Below are 22167 nucleotides of genomic sequence, written 5' to 3'. Positions count from 1 at the left end.
CATGCAGAAATTCACATTCTTGATAAGACAGTCAGGGGAAAAGTTCATGAGCCACATCCCCTTCATTTCCCTTCCCCCTTCTCCCAAGAGTGAGTGGGTGATCTGACTCCTTGTGTTGAAAGGAAACAAGGTTGTCTATTCAGCTGCAGTCAGACATACAGTATGTGTTAAGGCCCAGACAGCCTGTGATGCTGAATGGAGATAGTAGAGGTTCGTGTTTCTCCCCTGGGAATTTTCACAGAGCAGAAAAGGAGTGCCGCATTTTTCTTGTACAGCTCCTGAGTGACAACTGACAGAGCTCGAAAGCATAAAAACCTCAATTATTCTCATGGTACAAGACCTCAAAATGTAGGGAAAAATAATGACCAAGAGGATTTGTTAACTGGTGTGAGTGAGCAAGGTTAGGACTGTAATGGGACACTATGCAGAAATGTGTAAACAGATCATTGAAAATCTGAGTCAGATTGGCCATTACTACTAATTGTTCTGCCTAATCTCATTCAAAGTACTTTCCTTTTGAAATGTTCTTTTGATGGAATAAAATGATTATTTTATAATAATCATTTAATCTTTACCATCAACAGAACATTTTACAACATAACTTATTGACAAAAGAGCTTGACTGATGACCTGCAAAGTATCAAAGATAAGCTCTACTTGTGTATAACTGGTACAGGAAGTTTTCTACTAAAAGTGACCAAGAGCAACATGCTTTGATTCATGTCATGGAGTGGATTTAGAATGTGTGAACTGGATTCCTTCATGAGAAACAGAACCAGATCATACAGTCCAAGCATTAATGGGTCTTTGGGCCACCAAACAACGTTGGAACTAATCCAAAGTAGCTCTCATGTAGTACGTTCACTACAAATGCTGCGTCCTCAATGCCAGCTACAGACCTACCAGTCTTTTTCTGAATCTCTTATATAAAATATCTTTTTTCATACGTAGACCACATACAATTACATGAATTACAGCACACTATCTCTTCTCACTGTCTACAATAATGTGTTAACTTTTATTGAATCAGGTCTTATTAAAAATAAATTTTATTTTTCACATTTGCCTGGCTAAACTGAAGTATTTATCAAATCCCACTCTGACAAACAGATTTCAAAAGAAACAAACACCAAACTAATTTCTCATACTCATTTCAGCATGCTCAAAGAATCAAGAGGCAATCAGTATCTCAGTAGAAGAAAAAATACCATGATCCTGTGGAAATATTCAGGAGCCTAAGGCTGTCTCTTACCTCTGCCAACTATTTTCTAACTTGTGTGGATTAAATTTGACCTCCTGGAGATTCGGTTTCTTCACTGGTATAACAGGGTATAATGGGAATTTTAAAATGTAAGCTGGATTCAAATTTGCAAGGGACTCATATATATCCTATTTTGTCCAATTTAATTGAAGACTGGAAACATACAAATGCATTAATTCACAAGAATTTTATTCCAGTTTTGCCATTGTGGTTTCAACAATACTTCATTGAGCTTCTACCTAAAACTCTGAAATTTCAACAATTCAGCCAGTATTGATTTATAGTGATGATTTATTAATATGATGACTGTGTTACTTGGAATGTTATAAAGCTTATTTCAGCTGGGGTCCGTGCCCTCTCATACGAGATTTATTGCTATCTGGAAAATGAAAGGTTTGCACAATTTGTTGCTTTATTTCCACTTCTTGCATTTGCTACAACTGACATCCCTAGTTTTTTGTTTGATAGCTCAAGTCAGCTGAAAACAACAATATGTTTAAACAGCAGCTTCCACTCTAATACCTTTACTTATTTTACAAAAGCAGTCCCACACTTTGCTGACATGCAAAGCACTTTTACTAGACTGATTTTGTTAGCCACAACCAAAAAGAGCTTCAGTTTACCATGACACATTATTTCAGCTGGCTGAATGCACACTGCCTGTGAGGATGAGGTTCATTTAAAGCCAGTCCTTACCCTGCACTTGCATTCCCCTGCTTTGTAAGCCATCTGGTGCATTATCAAAGAAGGGCCGCAACTGAAACCCAAAGCACAAATTAGAGTGCTGAGCTAATACGTATTCTATTTTTGGGTGGGAAGAATTCATTGTTTTCTTCATAGTATCTAGTACAGGGCTGTGTTTTGTGATTGAGCTGAACACAGTGTTGATAACTCAGAGATGTTTTACTTACTGCTGAGCAGTGCTCACACAGAGCCAAGGCCGTTTCTGCTCCTCCCACCACCCCACCAGCAAGGAGACTGAGAATGCATGAGGAGCTGGGAAGGAACACAGCCTGGACTGCTGACCCGAACTAAACCAAGGAATATCCCATATCATATGTTGTCATGCTCAGCATATAGACTGGAAAGAAGAATGGACATGATGTTTGGAGTAATGGCATTTGTCTTCCCAAGACACCATTAGGCGTGATGGAGCCCTGCTTCCTGGGGATGGCTGAACACCTGCCTGCCCATGGGAAGTGGGAAATGAGTCCTTGTCTTGCTTTGCTTGTGTGTGCAGCTTTCACTTTACCTATTGAACTGTTTCAACCCCAACCCATGAGTTCTCTAACTTTCATTCTCGTAACTCTTTCCCCATCCTGCCACGTGGAGATTAAGCGAGCGGCTGCGTGGTGCTTAGCTGCCAACTGGAGGTAAACCACAACAATATGACAACACAGACAGGCGAATCAATGCCACAGGTCATTCTTTATTGATTTTTATGAAAAAAAAAACAAAGCCCTGAAGCATCTAGAAATTATTTTGTCAGTGAGTTGGTGGTAACACCAGTGACTGATGCTCCATGTTACTCTGCAAAACATAGCAATGTTTTTATTCTTAGTGTTGGGTGATCAAATCTAAAGTCTACAGTACTTCTAATAACTTTTATGTTTATGTTGCTCTTACTAGAAACCAATAATATGACTGAAAATTACAGACAGGAGCACTTTAAACCACAACATTTCGATTTTTCCTGGCCCTAGTATTAAATACTGTGTACTAAATCTGTTGCATCTATTGTATATGTGAAAGGAAATTGTAATCTCGTGTATTACAGGGTGACACTGCACTGTGAACTGTGACTCATTTATTGCTATCCAGGGATATCTAAAATACATGTTTATTGTGATTTAAAGGATAATACCCTTTGTATATTATAGTTTCCTTATTTCACAATCAAAGTTAAAATCAATAGAAGAAATAGATGTCAGGAAAGGAAGGAGAGAGGAAAAGAAAACAGTAAGAAAAATGTGAACATGTTGCCAAAAAGCTAATATTAGTTTTTCCAAGCACTGTGTTATAATGTCTGCTGCTCACTGAGAGCTAATAAAAGTAATCACTGCTGAAGTTAAGCTAAGCTTATAGTCTATTTTCATTTTGTCTCATTGAATTGCTAATTCTCTCACAGTATTATCCTCATTTTTCATAGACTCCATTATTAATGAAAGCATTAAATGATAACATACTTTTGGATCATCTCATTTTAGGCCTGACCTCTGTCCCATTAAGGCAACTGGAACATTACTATTCATATGAACAGAGGGACGAATAAAGTCCTTATCTGGGCGGTTTCACAGAAAGCATGCTGTACTCCAGAAAGAAAGATCAAACAAGCAGATTACTAAAGCCTAAAGGTCAGTTAAGAGGTCGGTTCCCATCTCCTAGAAAATTGGTGAAAATATTTTAAAACTGCAGCAGAAAAAATAAATGAGATAGACATTTAAGCTGCCAGGTACGAGAAAATACAGCATGCTTTTCCTATCTGTGAGACACGAGCTGTTGTTTTATTTTCTTGCTCTTTAAAAGTCACTAAGTTAATTTAGATGCTTTCTTTCTTAAGTTATGTATCTGAGATCAAGATTCTGCAGTACACAATTCAACCTCGAACCTACACTAATCATAAGCAAGTTTGCATTATACCATAAAATTATTGTTCTCTACATCATACATCATTATTTGAAGAATATTTGAAGCAAAACCATTACCGTGACTCTGCAGAAGTGACACCACTCTTGATTTTATATTGTACCTTTTTTTCAGTGTGTGTCTACTACATAAGATTATTTCTGTGTATTTAAAATAACTTTCCAGGAAAAAAACACTGAAGGTCACATGATTAAAAACAAACTTCTTAAATTATATGTTTAGTATAAATATCCATATACAGTACTTGTCCATCTAATAAAAAAATGCACTTAAAAATCTCATGAAAGATACACTGGAATACAGTTATAGAATATTTTAAACTGACTTTACCAACAGGTAAAATGGAAGTGTTCCTTTGAAAAGTGAAAGAACATTATTATGAATTCCCCTGACTCTCCATTGCAAATATCTTTTCAATAGCACAAACTTCTAAATGATAAAAAAAACCCTGAAGGCCACTTATGTCTCAGAAGGGGAGGTTTTATGCTTTTCCCAGCATCATTCATTCGATGCTATTGAAACAGGCTGAATGGGGCTTAGTACCAGTGAGTTTAAATTCCTAAACAAGAGGCAAGTCTCATCATGTGTTTTGAACATCTACAAGAAACATACAAAGAATTCTAGCTGATTATGCTTTTCTCTGTTCTTGATGATGCTCCGGCTGCTTCTGAAAGATTTGTCTGGTTCCCTGCCCTGGGAAAAGTAGATCATAAATAACTGTATGACTTAGAAAATATGTGACAGCCTCGCACTGCATGGCTTTTTAGAGCAAACTACCACGCTCAAATATTTGCCGTTTATTTTTAGAGGTATGGAAATACTGATATGTGATTAAGTTCAGACTTTTTGGGTTTGCAGCCTGGCATTTCTGATGGAGAAGTGCTCCAGCCTCCCTCTCTCCGTGTGCGTGCGTGTGTGCGTGCGTGTGTGCGATCCTCCGCTTCTTCCTGGGCTCTGATTTTGCATTTCTAACGAAGGCGAACTGACAGAGCGTGAAAACGCTCTAAAAGGAAAAACAAAGAAAGCGACCCTGCTTTCACTGTGCCAGGGCTAATCAATATTCCAGAAGCTCGGCTTTCCCCTCTCTCCTGATTCGGGTTGGGTTTTGCTTGGGTTTTTTTTTTTTTTTCGAGTTGGGCGAGCAGTCTCCTCCCCTTTCCTTAAGTTGCCGGGATAGTAAGTCGCTGTATGCCAGAGCACATGCAGATTGTCAGTTTCCTCTGCCTCCCGCTCGCTCAGCTCGGCAGCTCTGTCGTTTTTGCTGGGAATCCTCTACCTTACCTGCCGCCATCGCACTCTTAAGAGTGCTGAAGATCTGAAAAGGTGAGCCGAGTGCTTCATTTGGTGGGGTTCTGCGGACAAAGTCTTACTTTTTCACTCTCTGCCTCTTACGTTACTCAATGCAATGATCTTTTCGTATGTATTCGTGTTTTTTCTTGGTGCTAATGTAAATTCTAGAGGAAAAAAATACTGCATTAATCATCTTGGAAAGGAAAGGCGCTGTGAATTTTTTCTGTTCTAAATGTTTTTGGGTGGTTGGTAGATGGTTTTTTTTTACAAAAGACTAAAATTGATTGTTCTGAAAAAAAAAACAAAAAAAACCCAGTAGTCTTGTCCAAGCTGGAACACTTACTAATTTAAATATCTGGCTCAGACTCAGAATGTTTCCACTTTCTAAGAAGCAAAGCATATATAGCATTCTGTTAAAATTCAGAAAGGATACTGGGCTAAGGTGCCAATCTTGAAACATATGGTAGTAGCAGTATCATATCCCATCAAAACAAAATTTTTACAACATGGTATTTTCTCTAAAACATACTGTTTGGGAACCCTGTATATTTGCCTTCTCAGTGCTTCCTCAAAAAGGGGTATTTAGGCACTAGATTTGTTAAAAATAAGATGTTAGAATTGGAGTGTGTATAAATGGAGAGTCATTTCAGTGGAAGCAACTGAGTCTATCGATCTATTTCTAAATTCTTCATAAAAACACCCCAGTATATTAACTAAGACTTAAGAAAATAGGATTATCAGTATGGAAAATACTTCCCCGTGACTCCATTACTAAATAAATTAATACCAAGTGGCAGTCATAAAAACCTAATGTTAAAATGAAAAAATATGTCCTAATGAAGGATTTTTAATATGGAAATATTTTAAGGTTGATTCAGTGCATGATTTCTTAAAATCAGGATATATCCTCATAACTGCTCTCAGGCCAAGCTAAGCATTACTTTTCAATGTGAATTTATATTACAGTCTGAAACATCAAGCTAAGTGGGATACAACTTCTGATATTTTACAGATGTGCTCTGAATAGTTTGTACACTTCAAAGATGAATGTTATCAGCATAAAACTGTCAAAGGCATATCTTTCAAATAGCGGTTGAGGGATAAATAAACTATTCCTGCTGCTTCTTGCCACGTGAAAAGCAGGAATTCAGCCAATACATTCAACCATTAAGAAACATCTGAAATGCAGAACACTTTAAACGTATCAGTTCAAGCAGAATTTCTCTCTCCCATGGTTAAGGTGGAGGCAAGGCAGGATATTTTTCAGATAATATTGGCCTGCTAAACAGATGACAAGCAAGGCTGGCAGATAGTTTTAAATGTTATAGCACCTCACACTTCTATAGATTATACTAATTTGATACTAGAATCTCTCTAGCAACTGCAGAAAAAAGATATTCCTGCATTTTACAGCCTCAGAGCAATTCTCATTAACTTCTGAAGACAAGGGACACATATCTAATCAGTCCATGAAATCCTTCTTTCAAAGAGTTCTTTAACAGTCACTGAAGCTATTTATCAAAAACTGCAATCAACAAGGTAGATAATGCAAATAATATAACAAGTTTTATGGAAACATGAAAGGTAATTGCTTCTATGTAAACATATGGCTAATGATTCCTCTAAAATCTTACTACAATATTTGATATTTCTTGACTTGCAGGTTTCTTCAGTACTTTCACAAGACTCTTCCACCTTTCTGAAGGGATACTGATAGAAGTTAATTGTAAAAGAAAACTTTACGCAAGATAAATGACTAAAGGTAACGGAGAAGACCCAAAAACTGGAAGTAGGATGGAACGCATTCAACAAGGAGTCTGGAAACGTACACTTTTGGCAAAAAAAAAAGTGCAGAGCATAACAAAGGATGATGTTAAAAGTTATTTATTGAGGAATGCCTTTGTGCTCTTCACCGTTGTTGCTGTGATTCTTGGTGAGTAATTTCTTCAATAGGAATACTCTGTTCCCCAATGCATTTGACAATGACAATTTGCCTGGGTGATTTGCATTACAAATGAGATCCCAAATTCTTCTGCACTGGTAAGAATGTTCTGACTTGAAGAGATTTGGATTTGACAACTGCATGTTGGAGTTTAGGGAACAGCTATTTTAATTTTTATAGTTTTCCTAGGAGAATTTTGGTGAAAAACCCCAGCTGTTTCATGGATTCTTCTCTTAAAGAATCAGATGCAATAACCGAGTTGAATGTTTTTAATGAAATCTTTTACTACCAAAGGCAGCTGCAGCAAAATACTTAGGATGCAACTTCTATTTACTTTGTCTATCAAAAAAATAGCACCTTGCAATGACAAACAGATATCATTAATGAATTAAATGAAGTTACATTTCTAAGAACAGGTGTATTTTAGATCCTCAATCTTTGCAGTTTTTCCTAGAAAAATACAAAACAATCACACTTAAATACATGTTCACTCCCCCTCAGTCACTCACAATCTTGCACATGTATCTTCAGATGCAGTTGGGGCAACAATGGCAGTGCTTGCTTATTCAAAGGACTGCAAGATAGCACCTGATTAAATGCCTTTTTAGAGTGCATGGAGAGGAATCCAGAACATCAAAAAGCATTTAGATTTGGAATGCGCCAAAATGTAAATTTAAAATATTGTAAACTTTGAGTTTCCATTTGAAAGAATCTTCTGAGAAAAACCTAATTTTCTTAACTATTCCTTTATATAATTATGATCACTTTTGACAACTTTCCTTTAACTACAGATTTTCTAAATGACACCATATGTTTAATGAAATACGGTTCTCCATAGTGTGAGCAAGTACATTATGGCTTTACTGCACTACTTTTAGTTTTATTTTCTCATTAGTTTAAAATATAAAATTGAATCTGCTCATGGAAACCCGTGTTAGTACTTTAATGTAAAGCAAAATATAACATACACCCATATAGGCCTTAATGTCCTTGATAATGCTGTACTGTATAAATCTCCTGTTTGTGTTTCTACTATTCTTTTGGGAACTGAAAGGTTAGGGCTTTATCATCATTGCTGTTTGCTGGCACATCTACAGGACTATTTTATAATAAATTCAGGTTTGATAGCTTTTTTTGGGGAGACAGTTACATTAATTTGCATATTGGTAAAATAAAGTATTTTCTTGCTACAACAGAAATATCTACCTCTCATATTTATCATCAGCATTTGTTCAAAAGTGCTTTTGCTTCCTAAATATGAATTTGTTGAATGCAAAGCTCCCATTATAACAGGTGTAAAAAGTTTAGCCATTTTATCTAAAATTAGAATAAAATTCAGTAGGTTTCTTAGATTATCACCTGCTATACTGCACAACACCAATGTGCTCCTGAAATTTTTCCATTGTCATCCCATAAATTTGGGCATGTGGGAACAGAAATGTAGGCTGGACAAGTGTTTTTTACTGTTGTCACATATTCCAATTAGCTTTAGAGGACTAGTGACAAATATGTGCCCACAGCTCCACTACCACCTACAGCAATGGCTGAGTGCCAGCAAGGCTGGAACACAGGTTGGGGAACTGATGAAAGCATGCCGCCCAGGATAAGCCGGCTGCTCCAGTTCTTCTCATGAACCTATAGACGTATCTGGTGCAGTATGTGGAAAGTATCTTCCTGTTACCATGATGGGATATTCGAAATTTTTCTCACATTTGTTTTTTATGGTGCAAAATAATATATATCAATATATATATTATTAGAGCAGTATGGTCTCACTTCATAGCTCATAGAAAGGTAAGATTTGGGTATATTGAGGATTTTTGCTGTTGTGGAAATATTCATAACTAGGGCACAGTTGGCTAAAGAGTTTGGTAAACACTCAGTGGTTGAACTCTGCCTGTCTAGTTTGGCAATTGTTATAATCTCTTAGCTGTTTGGTGATCTGTGGAAAATCAGATGGTGGGCTTGATCCCTTTCCTAGCAGACAGTAATCAACATTGCGAAATTAACCCACCAATTAGTGCCACAGGCTGCCTCATCAGAGATGCTTGGATATGAGTGTAGGTGGAAATTATGCTCAGGCCAGGGTTGAATCATTTACAAAAGAGATGCTTAATGCTCTCTGTAATCTACACAGATAGATTACATCAGTTTTTAGGGCTGGCTGTCCAGCAATTTTTATAAAGACTAAACTCAGGAAAAGCAAGATTTTAGCTTTAAAGACAGCAACATTTACTCAAAACCATTTTTTCCAGTCCTCTTCTGTCCACGGCCTGATGTGCAAAAGCCTTTTTAATAGAGCATTTCAGATGTCTTTGCTGAACAGGATTGATAGAGGTAGAGGTTAAGTGGATAGGATCATATGGTTTAGCCCAGTTTCAGGACTGTAGTTTATAACAGGCACTTGAGTTCATGCCTGTGGAAACATGCATTTTGTTATGAACTGGGTAGCTGTATCATGAAATTTTTTTTGTGTAGCATACTGATATTTTGCAGTGTAAAGATTTTCTGGCATTCACATAAGGAGAAATACAGCCATTTACCCTAATTTCTCATGGGACTCAGATTCTGAATAGAATTCTAAGCCAAATTCACGAGCTGCTACAACCCAAAACAGATTAATCTTTAAAAACCTAATGATGAAGATGTGAGAAGTTATAATTCATGCCAAGAATTACTTAGCACTATTCTCCGTTTCCTGAAAATGTCACAAATGGTCCTTCTGACTTACATTCTGCATAGGTAGGGTCTGTCTACCACATTGTCATTACCATTGTTGTTGCTATTTTTAGTGAAATTTAAACTGCTTTTGAGTCCTTCTCAAAAACTGAAAAAAGCATGGTCAGTAAGCAAGTTATGATGCAGTTTTTCAGATTCTTCTGGTACACCTAGAAATATTAAATTAGTTTTCTGCAGGGAATCTTCATAATATCCAATAGATGAGAAAAATTATGTGAATAGCATTTGGGAAACTGACCACTAGTACATTCAGAGTGTCACAGTGGCCAGGAGCAATTTAAGGTAGGCTAGGAATCATGGTGGCTCATAGAAAATCTGCAGGAAGTCTTAAAAACTTTGAAGTGTGAGCCAAATTACTGGCAAAATCTCAGGCAGTGCCCTCTCTCCCACGCTACTTAGCTTCATCATCCTGTCCCCAAAATGCCTTCCTTTTAAACACTCTTCCTTCAGCAGACCATCTTGGTTCTCTGCAACTTACCTCCCTTTTTACAAAAATGCAACAGGAGTTCAGACTTTATTCTGTCAAGACTTCTGAATGCCAAAGAACCTCCTGCAGATTCTCAATTTGTGCTGAAGGAAAGATCCAGCCACTGAAAGCTGCTGAGCAGAGATCTTGAGAAGCAGTTCACAGAGCTGTTTTAATTGATGGGATCAGTGAAGTAGAATACTGTGGACCAAGTACTATAAAACACAGTTTCTGCATCTTTATGAAGCCATTATAGCTCCAAATCTCTTCACACTGCTGAAGTTATATGCTGAGGATGTCCAGTGGGACATTCAAGGCAGACAGAGATGGATCCAGTTCTGTTTTCTGGCTACATGTCCACTGAAGAGAGAACAGAACTGGATGCATCATTGAACCCAGCCTTCTGTAATTATGGGCAATCTCACAGTTAGATGTAAAATGTCAATAGGCTATGCAACATTTGTTCTACAACAGCATGCACCACGTATAAGATCTCAAAGCTTTCCAGCATCCTTATTAAAACTCCTAGTTAAAAGTACAGGAAGAGGACAGGAGAGACAAAGGCATTGCCAAGGTCCCTGAAAAAAAACGAGTTAAATAAAGCCTGCAGAAGATCCTTCACAATCCAGGACGTGGAAACTCCACAAAACCCCCTAAATTATCTGAATTGTGGAAGGATGTGCAGAGTAGTAGATTCTCCTATTTCAAAAAGCTCCTGATCTGAACAGTGGTTTAAACAGAGTCACAAGAGTACAAGTCTGTAATTCACAGGTAGGCAGAATCCAGGAAAATGCCCACAGAAAGGACAGTGTGTTGAAGTGAAGTCTTTTCTGCTACTGGCAGATCCTCTGTATCCACTGAAGACCAAGACTGACATACCCAGAGAAGGGTGTTTGACCCCATTACACACTGACAAATGAACATGATAACAGTGCCTAAGGCAGCCTTGGTAAAATTTACATGAGAACAAAGCAAAGATCCATCATAACAGGAGAAACAGTTGTGGGAGAGGAGTCCTAGGTGAGAGAATATGTTAAAACACAGGGAGAGAAATGTGATACCAGACAAAAGGTTAAGATGTATACAAGAAAATCAAGTCAGTTTGGAGACAGCTAAGGAGAAATTAATTCTATTTATGCTGAACTCAGAGGCTGCCTCTATCCCAGTGCTCTCCTAAAGAATCTGCCCAGCACAATTGTTTCATCACAGTGATGAAAACCCGCCTAAGTAATATTCTGAAGAAATTACTAAGCAAAGACTTAAGTCATTTTGAAATTAAGAAGTAGTTAATATTTTGGGGAAAAAAAAAACATAACAAATGCTGTAAGATTTGGTCACACTTAAAAATTCATATGAAGTGATCCTTTTCAAAAAAAGAAAAAAAAGTATAGACCCAAAATCTCTTTTGTTAGTATCCTGTAATGAAACTCAGACTGCAAAGTATGCTAGTTTAGCAGCTATTTGAAAGACAAACTTAATTTCTTAGCATACACGCTGGTGTTACTGAAATGAAACTGGAACTGCCATATGTGGCACGGAGTAACAACAATAAACTTGGCTACTTTGTGAATCACAATTGTGCATTCTGAGGACAGCAGCTGTGCATATATGCACGGTGAAGACAGTGTCAAAGCAGTGGATTTGGACAATGGTGCTCAAAATTAATGTGCCTGAGCGGTCATGAAACAATCCAGAGAAATACACGTTCATTCACTGCGCTCTGCATACACCTTGAGCAAAGGAATGTGAGCTTTTCAAAACTCTCTCTAGAAATTAAATTTGAATTTATTTATATAATACTGCTTAGAAAGCAGATTTCAAGGATATATAGTGGAATGCAAGACAGTAACCACATGCAACATTTAGGATGTTTACGCGGTTTCTCAGAGATTTTACAAGAAAATTCCCTGACTGCCAGTAGAATATGGCCAACATGCTATCAAAAGATATCCTACAACAGAAATGGTGGTCATCCCACAGACTGTGAAAAAAAGGAATCGTGTTGACCATCAAAGAGGGCCAAAAAGACATTTCAAATGAACTACTATTAGGGCTTGCCAGTCCTTTCCACTTTTCAGCAGGCATGCACTGTTGTCACTATGGTGACTGCAAAGTAGCATTAGCTCATCAGCAAGGTGCCAATGATTTGTATGCTGTGTAAATGTTTAACATTGTTAGACCCTTTCTAGCACCCTCGGTATTGTAAAGTTAGAATGAGTTGTCATCTGCACTGGAATGCTGTGGAGTTTGCCAACACAAAGGTGTAGCTGGAAGTGAAATGCTCAGTTATTTATGAATTCCTGAAACTTTCATTCATGTGGCTTAAATTTCTCACGTAATTTCGTGACATGAGCAGGTGTATAGAAGTTTCCAGAGATTTTCTGGAAAAAGTATTTTTTATAAAGTAAAGAAATGAAATACTAAAGAAGGAAATAAAGATGAAAATAAGACTGCTGGAAAAGTTAAATATAACTGCATGCATTGTGATAATTTGTACTGTAGCATTGACTTCCAGATTAGCAGCTGAGATATACTGACTTTTTTTTCACACCTCGTTAAAAAATTGGATTTTCTAGAACAACCAGCTACATAAAGTAGACCATGCAGTCACGTTAGTTGTGTATATCCTCTGTCCCTTCTCCCAATTCCTTTCATTTACTGTGCATTCCGTTCAGTTTATCTGTGTCGTTCAGTTTCAGATTACAACTTCACTTCTTGGGATTTTGCATATTCTGTCAGGCATTTGTTTCCCAGCATATTGCAGCTCAGTTCAATCTAGAGCTTTGGAGCAATAAGGCAATGCATGTGATAAATTAAAAAAATGGTGAAGATCTAAGAGGTTTCTTCCACCCATAAAATTTTCTCCAACTACATTATTTTCAGAATATGCTGTGGTGTCTACAATGAATATTAGAAAATTTAGTTTTAAAATAGAGGATATGGAATAGGGAAGAAACTATGGAGAATGGGGAAAGAAAAATACAAATTTTTTCTAGAGGAAATTTAGTAAGAGCTGGATTATTCTCTTTGCTATGTCAGCTCATCAGGCTTGAAGTTGTACTAATATCACTTGTACTTTAGCAAAAAAGGAAAATAATAGGTCTGGTGAACTGTGTGTAACAGAAAATGGAAAGAGTTAAAAGCAGGAAAGAGGGAATGAAAACCAAAAGGATAACAGCAAAATCAGTAGGATAGCAAAGTGTTACTGTTAGTCATATATTGTGGTTGTTCTGTCATGTCCTTTTTACTGCCTTAGTGGATACATACATTAAACAACCATGGATGTACAATATAGTTCTTCGGAGCCTAAAACTGAAGCAAAGGGAGCAGTATGTAGAATCTCAGAGGTGGGTATCTTTTTAGTGCATAAGACAGAGCTAGGAGACATAAATGGGTAACCTCACAATTCCACAAGCTAAACTATATTGCTGCCTAAACTTGCCAGAAATAAAAAATACCACAACAAACTAACAGGTTTACATTCCTGCTCACTCCTTTCTGAGTGAGTCAGGACCATGCCATGTATATTTTCACCCAGTCAAGATGCAGAAGCACAAGAACCCTCACCTTAGGAATGGTATCAGCAGTGCTTGTGGAGCTGGCTTACCCTTTTCCTTTCAAAAGGAAAGTTATAGGAGAATGTGATTCCACCATTCCTTTCAAAGTTGTTTCATCAAGCAGACAGGAATGCAAGCCTTCTGAGGTCAAATACGTATGCCAAGAGAGCAAAAGACAGCATGATGTTTTAACCTAATGCTAAAACATTCATCTCCACCAGAGACACACAGATTGTGAAGTAATCCTTTGAGCAAGAACAGAAACACAGGACATCTGAAATCAGTGTTCTCTGCATACACGTTTCAGTCATGTTCACTTTCTAGATCCCCAGAACTGAGCCTGGAACTGGGCACATATTTAGGTCATGGCAATTCTGAGAAAAACACAAGCAGAACAGTAAGAACTGAGGAGTCTTCCAAAACACACAGGGAAGTGCCCATTAACTTTATAGATTTCCAGAACTAATTTTTTTTTTTTTTTAATTTTTATCTGGAGCAACTTTGAAGGTCACAATTTGGACTTGGGTACTTACTATATAATTAAGTATCGTTCCAGGTGCCGGTTTCCCTTTGCCATTTTGTGACCTTTAAGATAGGGAAATTCTATCATTCTCACAAACACCTAACAGTGAGAGGTATCATAACCTACATAGAGGTTATATCTTTGCTTTTAACAGTCTGCCACATGAGATGTGTTCCATGAACCAGATACTTCTGGCATAGATATATCTTAATCCTCAATGGCAAACATCTCCTTTCCAGATTTGGACTACCAGCACTAACCTAAATTAACATATGGTTTTGTAGGAATTAAATTTGGGCTAGATCCATAGATATGAATTTTAATATCCCAGAAATATTGGTGTAGAACTGCATCTCAAGCAAGCCAACTGTATGATGAACTGGATTATAGTGTATGTCAAAGGTGGAATAAAATAAAATAAAAAAAATAAAATAAAATAAAAAAATAAAATAAAAAAAAATAAAATAAAATAAAATAAAATAAAATAAAATAAAATAAAATAAAATAAAATAAAATAAAATAAAATAAAATAAAAGGCAACTATAAAGTAATAACTTCAGGCTCTTTGTTAAACTAGACTACAGGTTCTTGAGAGTAAAGCTCTGTTTTCTGAGCAAGTTTGCACAAAATTCTTGGCACTATGGTATTTCCTTCCCATTGACTGTGACTCTTCAGGGTAAAAAAGCCAAAATAATGCAGACATGCAGCTGAAGCAATAGTAGAAGAAAGCAGAATTTGCTATTGTTAAGGACTATGTCAGCTTCCAGTTGAGGAAAAACAGGTAGGAGAGAAATTTAAAGGTAAGAAAGGAACTATGTAACCTTTAGTAGAGTAGCTTTATTATCTGTAGGGAACTATTCTTTATGTGAATAAAAACATTAACTTTAGTCAAGAAGGTTAAGAAACAAAGTAAATGCAGGCATGAAAGGAACAGTTATTACAGTTACTTTGTAAGGCACTGAGTAGTACCATAATTCTAAAAAATATTTCACAAATTATAAACTTTCATATCTCGTGAATGCCTGATCTTTTTCTTATGCATAGTGACACTGAATTCCTGAAGTTTGATTGAGTTATTTGAGGTTGGTTTTTTTTTCATCAAAAGTATTTTTTCTACAGCTCAGAGACTAATAAGAATACATAAACTAGGAGTAGTTTGTCTTTCAATAGTCTTTTGTCTGAAGATGAAAGCAGTCCCCATTCCATAAAGAACAGCCTGCTTCAGTGCCAGCATTGAAAACTCTTCTGGTGTGATTTGTTTTGGGAAGGCAACAGCTGTCAATGGGTAAAGCACATCTCCAGGGTCAGGCTCAGGATGCTACTGGCTGTTGCACAGTGGCTCTGACTCCGCTGTATAGCTGAGAGCACCATGGCACGCTTGTGGCCCCTGAACTAAGGTAACACAGTGGCTTCTCTTCTGATAAAGGAAACAACTCGTGACCATCATGTAACTCCTACTTCACCATGTATGTGCTTATCTCTGGAGCTGTCTCTTTTCAGACTGAGAATTCTGTCCTGGGGAACTGGGAGGTTTCTCACCTGATATTTTCTGATCTTTCACAGCTTAACCAAGGCAGGAGTTTCAACTAAATTGCTTGGTGTCTGAAAGTCTTGGGAAATGCATTGTGCATGCACTGCAGACTCTGCAGCCTTCAGGCAATAACTTTAGCTTTCCCAGAAAGTGTAGACCTGTTACTGGGGATCTTCTGGAATCCAGTCATACCTAGGGTATATATCTCTTCTATGGTACCTCTCCCATGATTCCCTCCATGATATCTCTCAAGAAAAAGAGAGGTAGCTGTGCTATTTATGACCAAATTAACCCATATTTCATTTTTATATAGCAACCTGTAACAGCACGGGGTCCTTAAACTCTCTACTGCAGTAGCATCATTCAGTTAAAAGAGAAGGAATATATAACACAAAAAAGTATACCCTTGCACATGTGAGATTTGAGATCTGTAGGGGAATAACGAGTATACATTAAGCCAATTGGTACTTAATGTTCTTCAAGGCCGAAATAGAGAAGCAAGTTAAACGGGTAAATATTTGCTCTAAATTCAGACTCAGAAGAGAATTAAAGGACATTTAAGCTACCTATGAGCTCTTACTCTGGATTGCCAGAAGAAGAGTATCTGGTTGCTTAAGGTTATGTTTTTGTGATTAAGCCAGTTTTACCCTGTGCCTACAGCATATTTCCACTCACAACAGTTCATTTTCCTCCCTTGCCATCACAACAGCACCATGCTCATCTAGCACACCAGTAAATGTGTCCAAGGAGCTAAACCAGCTGAAAAACTAACTAAAAATGGCTCGTCCTTGTTTTAACCCAAAAATGAGCTATCTCAGTATCTGACAAGTACAAGTGCATTGAAATAACAGACTTTGGGTTTGCTTAGGTTGGAGAAAAGGAGACTGAGGTAACCTCATGCCTCTCTGCAGCGTTTCTGGAGGTGCTGAGTTCTTCTCCCTAGGATTCACAGATAGGACCCAAAGGAATGTCTCCAAGCTACCCAGAAGAGGTTCAGACTGGACATGACGAAGCATTTCTTTACCAAGAGGGGGTCACTCATCAGAACAGGCTTCCCAGAGAGGTTGTTGATGGCCCAAGACCATCAGTGTTTGGTGCATTTGGACAATACCCTTAACAATGTTTAACCCTTGGTCAGCGCTGAAGTGGTCAAGACAGTTGCACTAGATCCCTTCCAATGGAAAACTTCCATTCTATTCTATTCTACTCTATAAAAAAGATTAGTTGAAATTTTAGTCTGTAGCATTTTGTGGCTCTCCACAACATTATTCCCCTCAGCTAGCCTTCGTTAACTTAGCTATTTGCCTACCACTGCTCTTGGGCAAAAGTGCTCCTGATTGAAGGTAATTTCTTCTTTATTTGAATGAAGACTCATAAAGCACTTTTTAGGTTAACCTATCAGATATAGCTTGTGTGAAGGATCTTTAAAGAATCTCAGAATCTTACACCTTTAGGATAAAAAAGGTCAAAGGTCTAATAGTGCAACTGTTATGACCGTATAATACAAGAAGTAGTTCTCAAATGCCTAAAATCAGTAACTCTGCTGCAGTTCTAAATTAAATTACTTAAGAAAAAAAAAAACTAGTTAGTTATTAAACAGTAATTAGCATATGATAACTAATCTTTAAGACAAAATTAATAAAAGAAATTAAACAATCAGAAAAAAAAATCTGCTGTAGTATTTAGGTACTGAATATTTTATTTAAGTACCTAGCATTTAGGTTCAACAAACTGGTTTCAGAGGGAACATACCTTGTACCTAGATAAGGAAAACTAGAAAGTAAGAAAGCAGCAGGTAATATGCAAGGGGGGTGAGGGTGGGGAGAAGGTTGAGTGTAAAATTATGGGAAAAAAAAAGATGAAGAAAATCAAAAGCATGCAAGTAAATTGGTGAGTCAGTTGTTCTTGTGGCAAGCAAAGAGATCAAGAACAATTGTGATTTTGTCGGCAACTTGAAGTATTTCTTATCAGCAGAGGAGTTATTTACCTGCCTCAAGTAAATAACAGTTACGGCCTTATCTGAAACTGGTTGTTAGAAGAAGAGGTGTCAGAACAAAATGGTAAATTAAGCAGAAACAAATGACCCAAAGAACAAAAAACATTAATTCCAGAGCTCTGCAGGAACATAAGAATGAAACGGCTGCGCAGCAAACAAAAACATACAATGTCCCATTAAACTGGTAGGAGCCCGAATTTCTTACTGGCTCTAGCCCAACTTCTGTTACAGAACAAAGTGTTGTTTGCTTGCTGGTTACAAGGTTTTCTGGAAAAGCACTACTAACAGCTGTTACTTCAGAGCACCGCTCTACCTAAGAAAACTGTCGTTTTCCCAGTTATTACAAAGTTTTCTATTTCTTGCTGGAAAAGAAGAAGTAAAGGTTGTTGGTAAAGACCTCATTTAACAGTGTTTTGAGATTTAATGGTAAGAAGCAGAATTGTATGTAGCTCTTACTGGTGTGTTCTGTTTGAACTGGCAAGCACTAATAGGGAAAAAGCAGCTCCTGCGATGTCATGAATATACCACCTAGTAATTTCCTCTTGAACTACGCTTGCATCATTTCTGGTCAGTTAAAAAGTAAAATTGTTAGATTTCCTACTTTCTGCATGAAAACAGGGGAGAGACTGAACATTCAAAACTTACAAACTCCAAATATTAGTATGGTCCTAATTTATGTTTCTGAAATACTGAGTTTTGATCACAGCTTTTTGAGGCTTCAGTACAAAGATTTGAAGCTCATAAGGACTCATTTTAAAAATTGAGACTTCATTCAATTAACAAAAATGCTGCTGTTCTTCAAGGATTGTTATGACTGTCATAATATAACTCTAATATGATTTGCTGCTTCATTATGAACGGCGTATATTATTTAACAAATTGACTCTGTTATACAACCATAAGCATGTATAGAATTCATCTCCTTCTCTTAAACAAGCACTGCTGATTTTTTTTCTCCAGAAAATCAACTCTTCCCTGCAGTGCAGAAATGGCATGCCATTTACTGTTTGAGAAATCGGGCTCTGATAACGATTAGTAGCTCTTCTGTTACAAAGGGTAGACAGAAACCTGCACAACAGGTTGTGGGAGCTTGTTTCACACAAGGCTTTGTTTCATTGCAATTTTCAGAATCAATCAGAAACCTGAAACTTTTACTGAGAAAGCTCTGATATTTAATCTTCTCAATCTTGACTGTCTAGGGTGCTAAGCACTACAAGTCTTACCACACGCACACGGATGTTGAAACACAGCACACCTTCCAAAGGCTTAGTGTCTCCTACCAGGAGTGACTTTCCAATTTAAATTTGATATTTTCTCATTTTGTCTATCACTGTATGATTTTATGTGACTATATAAAACCTGTGAATGCGGTTCTGAGAAGTGAATTGAAAGAAGTCAAAACTAACTTGCCAAGTTTGACTTTTCTGTTTCGAGTTCATAATTTTTGTTAATTAAACTTCGTTAGATGGGATATAATACCCAGGATATGTGTATTTAAATTCAGAATGGAAATAAAGCTGCATGTCCATATATTCTACAATCAACAGAGACTAGCAAAATCACTTTGTTCTGCTGTTATTACAACACACTACAATGAGGAAATCATGTGCTTCAATTCCTTTTTGCAACGCTAAGATCACTATGTGAGCAAAGCTAATTTTCAGAAACATCTGTGAAGTAACTACTGCTACACCTATTTTACAAGTAGGGAAACTGAGTCAAGGAAAGATTCGTATGGCTTAAGTGTGACTGCATGCAAATTAATAGCAGTGTTAAGAATGATGGTTGAAGATTTAGTAACTGTTGGGTGTTGACCCAGTTCACCAGAATACACTACCAGGGCACATTTTTTCCACATCGCAGAAATTCTTTTTGTAAACTGCAGTACTGGGCAACCCTGTAATTATACACAGAGTGCTTTAGGACAAAAAAAATGCAGTCATTTTTGGCTCAACAGGTTTGCTTGGAGCTTCAGAACCTTACTAGCAGAAATATTAATTCAGTCATCTTCCATGGGCCCTGATTTTTTCCTGGGCCACTTTGTACTGCCTGGACAGTAGTGAACCAGATAATCAAGCCCTTATAGCTTAGCATAAGGACTAGTTCTTATAGCAGCCTCAGAAACCCTTACAAACCTCAGTGAGGCTTTGTACTAGTGTAGAGATTAATTCATGCAGAACTAATTGCAGGACTGTGGCCTAAGTAAGAAACTGGTCTAGCTCTATTTGCTTGTTATCCAGTTGTCAAAATGTAGTGCTCATTAAGTACAGAAACAAAGGGTTCAGATGGATTCTTTATATCTGAGAACTGTGTTTCCCATATAAAAAGAAAACACTCGGTAACGCTGCAGTGGAATTTTAAACCCTATTGAAAAGAAGGGAAACTCTAAAGCAAGTCTGTTAATCAAGTATTCAGAGGTCCTTTCACTATGCAGTTTATGACGTTCTTTTACCTAAAAAAAAAATTAATTAATTTATGCAAAATGCCTTTTGACTACCACGAATGAGACTAAAAGAAATGGCTTCTAGTCACAGAATCACAGAATGATAGAAAGAATGGAAAGGACCTCTGGAGATCACCTAGTCCCAGGGTTCTGTTCCTTACCATGAACTCCATGCTTGACTCCAGCTGTACTCTGATCACCTTTCTTCTATCCTTGTAACACTGAGATTTTCTGTCCTACACAAGACATTTCTGGACTCCGCTAACATAACCAACCAAGTTCCTAAAAGCATCATCAGACAGAGGTCACTAACAAAAGTTAGCTGTTACCTTACATCAGCAGGGAGCAGTAAGCTAGTGTAGTAAGAATAATGGCATATTTCAGCTAGTAAAAGTGGGAATGAAGATATGACCTGCTATAAGGATGTACTAATCTAAAATCCAATTTCAAATGAAAAAACAAACAAACAAACAAACAAAAACCCAAAAACCCTCACAAAGTAGCAGTTTCCAGAAGTGTTCAATGCTTTCTCAGGACTTACCAAAGTTCTTATATTGATCTAAGTGGGCTTGAGTGCTCTGTGTGGAAGCAGTTCCACTAACTTTTAAGAAATTTAAGACTTCCTATCATCCAAAAAAGGTCAGTCCCACTCTTCTCCAAGGCACATTTCTACCTATTCCCTTCTGAAAATACCTACACTTATGTAGCCCTGCAAACAAATTATCTCAGGGAATTGGCCTGGCTGAAAATTAACCCAGTCAATTTTTTTCTTTTGCATCAGGGTCAGTCCTGTGATCTAACTTTCTATACAAACAGAATTGTCACAATACCAGTACTAGACAGTAAGGAAAGGCATGAAGTCAGGAATAGGAAGGAGGGATATTTGCATTTCCCTATCTGTATGGTTAAGGAGTGTTCCCAATCCTGATTGGGAATAGAAAACCCAAATCAGACAGGCACCAAAACATTTAACATTCAGTAAATTGCAAATAGCTGTGTCAATCATACAGATAACTAAAAAAGCAAATAAAGCAGTTGGTGTCAAGTACAGGATAAAAGTCGCCAAGTTCCAACTGAGCAGTTGAGGTTGCCACATGGCAACCCATCTATAGTTTCCATTTGCAAATGTATCTCAAGCACCATTTGTCTGTTCCCAGTGAGATAAATGGATCCATGGACTCCTTTACCCCGCTCCTTCAGGCATTGAAACCCATTACCCAGCAAGACCTTCCAGCCTCAATTAGCTGCTGCTTTGCCAGTGCCTGTGTTTTGGGTGGTATGCTACTTACCTCCCGATGCTGATTTGCTGTGTAAAGACCTAACCTCAAGGGCATCTTCCAAATGGTCTGTCGTGGTAGCTCATCCAGTCTGAAGCACATCTACAGGGTCAGGCCCCACAGAGTAAACAAGCACAGGCAAGGCTTCCAAATGTTGGTAGCTAGTATACGTATTTATATATGCATACATATGTATACTATATACATCGCATACATTATTACATATATTATATTGACTATATATTATGTTATATATAATACATATATTACATGCTTTGCATATATGGGTACACTCAAAATCCCAGAAGTCACAGCACTTGGCTGCAGTAGCAGGGACTGTTTCCCTTTCATTACACTCAAGTTATACCTTTTACACTAATCCAGATTTTTAAAAATATCAACACCTTTTCAATCTGTTACAGTGAAAAATAATGGCTTCAGTAGGACCACGTATACTCGTAACTGACATTTGAGAGAGCAAATCAGAAAACTAATC

The 22167-nt window shown here is 37.4% G+C and overlaps 1 protein-coding gene across 4 annotated transcripts in view; it reads left to right on the top strand.

The window, feature by feature from the left end:
* Positions 1-6949: 6949 nt before the first annotated feature.
* Positions 6950-22167, top strand: part of SLC1A3 (solute carrier family 1 member 3) — a gene marked incomplete at both ends in the record, with an annotated part of 52864 nt that continues 37646 nt past the window's right edge. For all 4 annotated transcript variants that reach the window (XM_084278737.1, XM_084278738.1, XM_084278736.1 and 1 more), the window contains one exon: positions 6950-7130. In XM_084278737.1, coding sequence (XP_084134863.1) covers positions 6950-7130 — 181 coding nt within the window. The remainder of the gene's footprint in view (positions 7131-22167) is intronic.

This window comes from Gallinula chloropus (assembly GCF_964237585.1).
Source record: "Gallinula chloropus genome assembly, chromosome: Z".
Lineage (NCBI taxonomy): Eukaryota > Metazoa > Chordata > Aves > Gruiformes > Rallidae > Gallinula > Gallinula chloropus.
The sequence above is the reverse complement of the archived record's forward strand: the minus strand, read 5'-3'. Positions and strand labels throughout refer to the sequence as shown.